The sequence below is a fragment of the Cricetulus griseus genome, chromosome X (assembly GCF_003668045.3).
Source record: "Cricetulus griseus strain 17A/GY chromosome X, alternate assembly CriGri-PICRH-1.0, whole genome shotgun sequence".
Taxonomy (NCBI): domain Eukaryota; kingdom Metazoa; phylum Chordata; class Mammalia; order Rodentia; family Cricetidae; genus Cricetulus; species Cricetulus griseus.
In genome coordinates, this window is record NC_048604.1 from 75,970,793 (window position 1) to 75,979,669 (window position 8,877).

The following is an 8,877-nucleotide window of genomic DNA, read 5'->3' on the forward strand; positions in this document are numbered from 1 at the left end:
ACCCCACAAAAACAAAAACCACACTATTAATACATAAGGTCTCCTCTTTTTCTCCTTCTGTTTCCTACTTTCCTCTTTCCTGTTGCTCCTGTTCCCAGAGGCTGGTCTCCCCCTCCCCTTCCCCCTTTTTACTATCCTTTCCCCCTAATTAAAAAACCATCTGCTTGAAAAAAAGTAGCCCCCACAACCCCCCAAAACCCAGAAGGTCTTGATTCTATACAAAGAACTACAGATAACTAAAACATGCTGAGAGTGGAGGAAATACTCTTTCCCTAGGGAAGAAAACACTAATTGTTTTCTAATTGTTGTTCATTAGCAAGTGATTAGCCCTGAAAACATAAAATGCAGGCAATATTATGCATTATATAGACTGAGCAGGTTGTATTAATCTATTTAAGACTATACATACATATACATATATGTATGCAATAACAATGAAAAAAAGAGGCCATGAATTTGAAAGGTAGCAAGGAGGGGTATACTGGAGGCTCTGAAGGGAGAAAATTATGTAACTATATTATAATTTCAAAAAAAAGACTGCAAAGACCATTGTGTCTGGTAAGACTCATCTTCTCTAACCAACAGGGTAATCTGGTGGTATTTCAGTGATGCCAGCTTCATTCAACAGAGACAAATAACAATTTTGCTGTCAACTGAAGGTAAGACATATGGGAATAGGACCCTGGAAAGCCAAATTGTTACCACAATGGGGATCACTGGAGGGAAATAAACAGATGCCACTAAGTGTTAATTGCAAACTAAGATAAATTTATTTGCCTGTCTGAAAAGAAAGGACACATCTCTCAAGCAAAACATTCTACACATTGTAACTGAATGGACCAGTTACAGAGCAAAGGGAGGAAGGACAGGAAAACTGGCAGCATGCTGAGCTCAGGTCTGCTTGGCTCTGAAGGCTGAGCCAGTTCACTTCTTCCAAGTGCAGGCTCCACTCCTAGCGATGTCCAGGATGCTCCAGTCAGCTCACTGTCCCTCTGGTGGCCAATGGGACCAGCTTGCTTGAAGGAGGCTGAATCTTTGGTAAAGAGCACCAGCAGGACCTCAGGTTCATGCCAGTGATGATCACGATTACTGTCCCTTCCCTGATCTTTTTCAGAACCGACAGACCGAGTGTCCACTTCTTAGGGCAAAAGGCAAATAAACATACATGTGCACTTAAAAGGCAAATTTCATGTAGGCAGTTTATCTTTAAAAGTTACCAAAAAACAACATTAATAAAATAACGCCTGTACGTGAATGACGGCAGCACCATGACCCACAATAGCCAAAAGGTGGAAACAGCCCAAACAGGGATAAACAGATCAGGCCATGCACAGATAAGGGAATGTGACTGTGCCAAAGAGGCTCCAAGTGCTGGTATATAGTACAAGATGAATAAACATCAAACACATGCCAGGCAAAAAGGAAACACAAAATGTACAAAGTTGACAAAACACTATCTAATTCACCTAATATAAACACCGAGAACAAATACATTCATAGGGCCACAGAGCAAATCGGTGGTTGCCAGTGGCTGGGGGTAGGGCAAGGAGGCCTCCCCCCTTAGTGCTTAATAGGTCCAGGACTTCTTTTGAAGTGCTGAGCATGTTCTGGAAACACACAGAGGAGCTGGCTGCACAGCAGTACCAGCATCATAAGTGCTAGGGTATTTATGGTAGCATAAATGTTACTTTGGCACTGGTAAACGTGTGTCACAGAACTGATTACACCCCCTGGACTGTTTATTTTGGTTGTGAGCCTAGCCTTTAACAGCTGGCTAAGCCATCTCTCCGGCCCCACACACCTACACTCTCTAAAGGGAGTAAGTCAAAAAGGACAGGGCAGTTGAGTCCATTGAAACAAGGGCCCCTGAAATGAACTCATATGGCAGAGAGTGCTAACTGTGAAGGATAAGCAGTGGGGGGAGGGCAGAGGAGGAGGACATCCCACTTAACAGCCTCAGAAGGCTGTGGTCACTGGGGAAACAGACCAGAAAAAACTGAGTTTTCAAGTGCTCATTTCCTTCGTACAAATAACCTAGAATGTTCTAAAACATGTGAATGGCCTCACAAGGAGAGCCACAGTAAGCCATCCCAGATTGCCTCTTCCAGGCCAGTGGCAGGGTCTGGAGGAGAGCTGGGGTCTGTCTGTCAGAGCACCAAGTGCAGGGAAACCTCCCAGGGCTGGGATGGTCATTAACAAATCTGCCACCAACTCCCTTGCACAGGAGTGCATGTCTAGGCTGTACTCAACCTCAGTGTGACAACCTTCCTTTGTTCTGGTCTCCTTTAGTATCAGTTTTGCACAGTGTACTTGCAGCAGTAGCATTGCAGAAGCTGCACACAGGCCTTTTAAACTAAGAAATACTAAGTTCTCCTGAAAGACGCTTTTCCTGGTTCACAAGTTAATTTCTTACATATTTAACATGGGGAAATGATTTTTTACAAAGCACTGACCTTCTGTCACAAGGCACAACATGCACAGACCTTGGGGACATCATGCCAAGTGAAAAAGGCTGCCTGATATAATAGCTACCTCGTGTTTCCATGCATGTGAGGTGCTGGGAGCACTCAGACTCCTGAAGACATAAGTAGACGGGTGGTAACCAGGGTGGAGGGGAAGGGGGACTGGAAATGGGAGATTTGATGGTTAATAGGCACAGACTTTCAATCCCTAAAAACATGAATAAGTTCTAGAACTATGTTGCAGGACATCGGGATTGTACTTACTAATACTGAGCTGTGTCCTAAAAATTGTTAAAACACCCAGGCGTTGGTGGTGCACACCTTCAATCCCAGCACTCGGGAGGCAGAGGCAGGCGGATCTCTGTGCGTTCGAGGCCAGCCTGGTCTACAGAGCGAGTGCCAGGACAGGCTCCAAAGCTACACAGAGAAACCGTGTCTCAAAAAACCAAAACAAACAAACAAACAAACAAACAAAAAACGTTAAAATAGCAAAATGTGTGTTTGTTTTTAATGACCATTTATAATAAACTTCTCAATTATTGGTAAATTATTAACTTAAAAGTGTATTGTTTTGATTTAAAATGACATATTAAGTTTATTTTATGTGCTTGGGAATTTTGCCTGCATGTATGTATGTATGTATGTATGCATGCATGCATGTATGTATGTATGTGTGTGCACCATGTGCTTGCCTGGTGCCCATGCAGGTCAGAAGAGGGTATCAGATCCCTTGGAACTGGAGCCACATATGGTTGTGAGCCACCATGTGGGTGCTGAGAACTAAACCCAGTATCTCTGCAAAAGCAACAAATATTCCTAATTACTAAGCTGTCGCTCCAGCTTCTATTTTATTTTTAAATTATGTTTGTGTGACAGGGACACATGTATGTCTGTCCCAGCAGAGGCCAGAAGAGTGTCCTATTTTCTGGAGCTGGAGGTATAGACAGCTGCATGCTGCCTGAAATGGGCTCTGGAATCCAAACTCCAGACCTTGAAAGGGTAGCAAGTGCTTTTAACAGCTGAGACATTTTTCCAGCCCCATGTTACTGCAGTTTGAATGTTTATCGAAATGACAATGTGGAATTACTAAAGATAACAAAATTTGGATGTGGGTTCATACCGGCACACTATAATAAACATGACTATCAAAAGCAAAAAGCAAATCAAATAAAACAGCCCCAGTTTTTTTTTTTAAAAAAATCCCTTCCCTGTTTCTACGTAAAACTTGGGCATCGAGCTTTGATATTTTGCATTTTAAACTATAATATATTGGCACATTCCAAACACCCACAATGAAATAAAAACTGAGAAATGCTTTAGCCTGATGTTGGGACATTTTAAAGAGAAGTAAGACTTAGGACCTTGGGGTGTTTGGTGGACCTCCTGTTCCACTCTCACTGGGTTCTCCAGCTGCAGACCCACAGTCAGAGTACTGAGTGTCTGCTGTGGAAACAGCCATTATTCGTGGTATGATTCTCAACTGCACATTCTGGGTCTGACTCTGCCCCTGCTGTACCAGGGTAGCAGAGAGCTGGAAGCTCTGGGAACGAACACTCTGCCTATGACTCTGCTGGGTGGAGCCCACCTGACATACCACTGATGTCTGGGTCTGTTGAGCCACTCTGGTCCTCTCAGTGTTAAGGCGACCAGTTTGCTCAATGTTAAGGTGACTAGTTTGTTGAGCTGGCAGGGACAACTGCTGATGGTTAGACCCCTGGGAGGAAGCTGGTGGCACTGGCTGTGACTGTGGGGGGACAGAGGCCCTGGCTGGCTGATGCTGTTTTGGAATCAATACATATATTTGCTGTGGCTGCTGCAGCTGTCCCTGGGATGGCTTCTGAGGCTCTGGGCGCAAAATGACAGAGCCAGCGGGAAGCCTTACAGTTAAGGGACTTGTTGTATTATTTATAATGAGTTGCATAGGTGGCTTCACAGGGCGCTGTGCTGGCCCAGGTAGCTGCTCTCTGGTTGGTAGGTTATTTGGAGTAATCCCTTCAGCAGCTGGGGTACCACTAGGTCTGCCTAGGACCTGGGTTGAATTACTCTCCAACCTAGAAGGGTTTTGCAGAGACCTTACTACATGGATCACATTCACACCAGTGGTGCTGCTGGTAGGCTGAATCTTTGGATTGTTTTCTGATGACCTAGCTTTGGATTGGATAACTGGAGGAAGGGTTTTAACCTTGCTCAGTCCCATAATAGTCTGCCGAACCACAGTGGCTGCTTTAGGAGCAGGTGGTATGTCCTTGCCAGCCTGTGGTGTGATGGACCTGACAGCTGAGGAGCCCTGTCCTGAGATGGGGACAAGTGAGACTGGCAGAGGAGGTCTGCTTTCCTTGTCTAAGGCTGAGGCTGACACTAAACTGGTTGTGGGCTTCTTCCCCGGGGATGGTTGAGGAAGACAGACTGAGCTACTAAACCCCTGTGGCATCTTATCTGGACACATGGCTTGGCTCTGGACAGGCTCTTGGCACACATGCACTGACTTCTTAGGCTCAGTGTCTATCCCAGCCACGAACTCATCTACATAATCACTCAGAGACATGGGAGGGAAATGTAGGCTGCTATCACTTCTGCTCTCTGGAGGTGCCTCTATCTCATCAGCAAAAAGTGGACCATCAAGGGTCTTCATGATACTTGGACTCATATTCCAAAATGGAGTGTCATCCTCATAATCAAACATACAACCATATTTTACCTCAGGGGCTGCCGAGACAGTTGGTTCTGACTCACCAAAGGGCAGAGAAGGCATCTCTTCAATGTATTTCTGCATGTCCATCTCTGGAGGAGCAGTTGGTTCACAGAGTGTCTGCTTCCATGTTTCCATTCCATCAATGTTCAGCTCAGATGGGTTACCTGCTCTTACTTTTGCCTGTTTTTTGAAAGGAGTCATTGTTGTGGAGTCAGGGGGATAGGCATACCCAGATGGTACATCTTGTGGATCCAGAGAGGAGCATGCATGCCTCTTGAAGCATTGCCTCATGGGGTCAGTGTTCATTTTCTGCTCATTAAACAGCAGTCTGTTGGCTGTGCAGGCGACAGCAACAGAGGGATCCAGACACAGTGGCTCTGCTGTAGCTAAGATCAGTTGGCTCTCAAGTTCAAGTTTTTCTTCCTGGGTCCACTGACGGTTGTCACTTGTTATGGACTCCACATCACTCACTAGCGTCTGCATCGTCGGACGTAAGAGGACGTGACGAGTTTGGTAAGCAGGAGAGGACACAGTAGATGAGACAGCAGACTCAGTAGATGATGCAGTAGGATCTTCACCAGGCTCCCCAGGAGGGTAGCCAGTACTGAACGGCCTGAAGTCTCGAATTTCTGCTATGACACACCCATGGTGAAACACATTCACAGGGGACTTTTCCAGGGCATCGATCAGAAAAGAAGGTAACTGTTCAGCATCCAAATATTCGAGCAGTTTCTCTACTTCATAAGGCAACTGAAAGGGCTCTGAAAATGACCCACTTTTGTCCTTGAGCAGGAGAGAATAGCCCTGATTTTCTGCATACAGGTTGACCACTAAACACGGCAACGCCTCTCTCTTCATAAGCTTCTCTAGCAAGTTGACATTGCTTCGAAGGCCCTCTGCTTCAGGCTCCTTCTTACATTCCTCCACATAAATTTCATACAGTTTTTCCTGAAGAGATTTTTCCCCATTAGTTGCGGGTCTCCCTGGAGGGGGCTGCTGCTGGACAGTCTCAATAATATCATCCGCCCACTCCAAAGCGCTCTGTAAAGTTTGTTCCATCGTAGTAGAAAATTGGGGCCTTAAATAAAAAACGAAATGTATTGGTGGACAGGTGGAAATCGTAGCAGTTATAGTAACTGTCCTACAAAACTCTACAACTCTGTATAAGAGCATACAGTCTGAATTTAATATGGACCCCAAGAAACCTGCCTCCCGCTGGTGAGATGGACGCCGCCAATTCTTGCACTGTATTCTGGGGGCTTACGCACGGGCAAAGCCAGTCTGGGCGGCACGGCGAGGTCCCGACTTAACCGCAAAGACAAGCCGAAGAAACCAAGAGCTGGCCGGGCATTAGTAGCACACGTCTGGGTTGCACGGCGAGGTCCCGATGTAACCGCAAAGACAAGCCGAAGAAAGCAAGAGCTAGCCGGGCAACCAAGAGCTAGCCGGGCATTAGTAGCGCACGTCTGGGCTGCATGGCGAGGCCCCGACGTAACCGCAAAGACAAGCTGAAGAAACCAAGAGCTGGCCGGGCATTGGTAGCGCACGTCTGGGCTGCACGGCGAGGCCCCGACGTAACCGCAAAGACAAGCCGAAGAAAGCAAGAGCTAGACGGGCAACCAAGAGCTGGCCGGGCATTGGTAGCGCACGTCTGGGCTGCACGGCGAGGCCCCGACGTAACCGCAAAGACAAGCCGAAGAAAGCAAGAGCTAGACAGGCAACCAAGAGCTGGCCGGGCATTGGTAGCGCACGTCTGGGCTGCACGGCGAGGCCCCGACGTAACCGCAAAGACAAGCCGAAAAAAGCAAGAGCTGGCTGGGCAACCAAGAGCTGGCTGGGCATTGGTAGCGCACGTCTGGGCTGCACGGCGAGGCCCCGACGTAACCGCAAAGACAAGCCAAAGAAAGCAAGAGCTGGCTGGGCAACCAAGAGCTGGCCGGGCATTAGTAGTGCATGTCTTTAATCCCAGCACTTGGGAAGCAGAGGTAGGCAGATCTCTGTGAGTTGGAGGCCAGCCTGGTCTCGGACAGAGAAAACCTCTTTCAAAAAAAAAAAAAAAAAAAAAAAAAAAAAAAGGAACCAAGAGGTACATTAAAAGTTTGCAATTTTTTAAAAGCACCCATACCTTTGGAGCTCACTGCCGGTGTGTCGGCCTGGTGTGCTCTGTGCTGGAAACGGTCGTGCAGGGCTGAGGAACTGCCTTGCTCGCGCACGTCGTCTTCAGAAAGCCGAACGTCGTCTACCACTCGCCTGAGGTTCAGGCTCCTTATAAAGCCTTGCGGGTAGGAGGGTCCCTTTTCAAACTTCCTTTCCAGGGAACACCACACTTCCGCTGGAGAGGCGGGAAGATTTTGGGGGCGGTCTCTTGCTGTCTGACTGACTTCAAAGACTAGCACCGGGAAGCTTGAGCAAGTAGCAGATTTTTCGTTACAGTTTCGGTATCCACCATTTTACATCGCAGTTCAACCTGCAGAGTCATCGTGCACCATTTTGTCTTGGTGTGCCGGTCAAGAACTGATCTATGGCAGGTAGAGGCAGGCACATCTCTGGGAGTTCGAGGCCAGCCTGGCCTATATACCAGTTCGAAGCAGCTGGGGCTACATAGTGAGATTGTGTCTTTTCCCTCTTTCTTTCCCTTCCTTCCTTCCTTCCTTCCTTCCTTCCTTCCTTCCTTCCTTTCTTTCTTTCTTTCTTTCTTCTTTTTTTTTTTTTTGAGACAGGGTTTCTCTGTGTAGCTCTGGCTGTCTTGGATCTCGTTCTGTAGTTCAGGCTTACCGCGAACTCAGAGATCACCTGCGTTTACCTCTGGAGTGCAGGGACTAAAGGCATCTGTCACTACCACCACCCAGGGAGACTGTATCTGCTTAAAAAATTGTCTCCAAAGTTTAGGCTGTTCCTGGTACCCATCACCAATTTGGCACACCCAAGAAAGTTCACCTTCGTAGCCTTCCTTACCCTTATACGTGTGGAGACGACACTGTATGCTTGGTGTATCACAATGCTTCTTCCTATTGTCAGGGTACCTCCTGTCCCAGGGTTTTCATATAGTTAGACACATAACATGGCATTCTTTCTTTTTCTTTTTTCTTTTTTTTTTCTTTTTTGTAGACAGGGTTTCTCTGTGTAGTCCTGGCTGTCCTGGTACTCGCTCTGGAGACCAGAATCCCCTCGAACTCACAGACATCCGCCTGCCTCTGCCTCCAAAGTGCTGGGATTAAAGGCATGCTCCACCAAACACCGGCTTTCTTTTCTTTTTATTATTATTTTCTATACAGGTATTTTGCCCGCGAACCTTTGGACCACGCAGGTGCAGTACCCTCAGAGTCCAGAAGAGGGCATCAGATCCCTGTGGGCCTGGAGTTCAAGAGGATTTTGAGTGGTAATGTGGGTGTTGGAAGTGGAACCCCGGTTCTCTGGAGGAGCAAGCAGTGCTCTTAACTGCTGAGCCGTCACTCCATCACTTGTTCTCTTTAAAAACAGGTTTGTTTTATATTTGTTCATTCACACATACAAACACATGCCTTCGGAGGAGTTATAGGTAGTTGTGAGTCACCCGACATGGTGCTAGGACCCAAACTCCGCTCCTCTAGAGGAGTAGCAAATGCTTTTAACTACTGTGCCATCTGTCCAGCCCTGATTTTTTTTTTAAAATAAGTTCTTCAAATGTGCTGGTGCTTCTCTCACTGTTTTTTCAACTTATTTCTATTTTGTGTGCATGCATGT

The 8,877-nt window shown here is 46.9% G+C and overlaps 1 protein-coding gene across 1 annotated transcript; it reads right to left on the minus strand.

Annotated features, from left to right (window-relative positions):
* Positions 1-3,816: 3,816 nt before the first annotated feature.
* Positions 3,817-6,213, minus strand: LOC100766123 (transcription factor SPT20 homolog). The gene has a single exon (XM_035449737.1). The coding sequence runs from the start codon at positions 6,211-6,213 to the stop codon at positions 3,817-3,819; it is 2,397 nt and encodes a 798-aa protein (XP_035305628.1).
* Positions 6,214-8,877: the final 2,664 nt, after the last annotated feature.

Excerpts from the sequence above, each read along its gene's own strand:
- LOC100766123 (XM_035449737.1), bottom strand. The coding sequence starts at position 6,213 with ATGGAACAAACTTTACAGAGCGCTTTGGAGTGGGCGGATGATATTATT.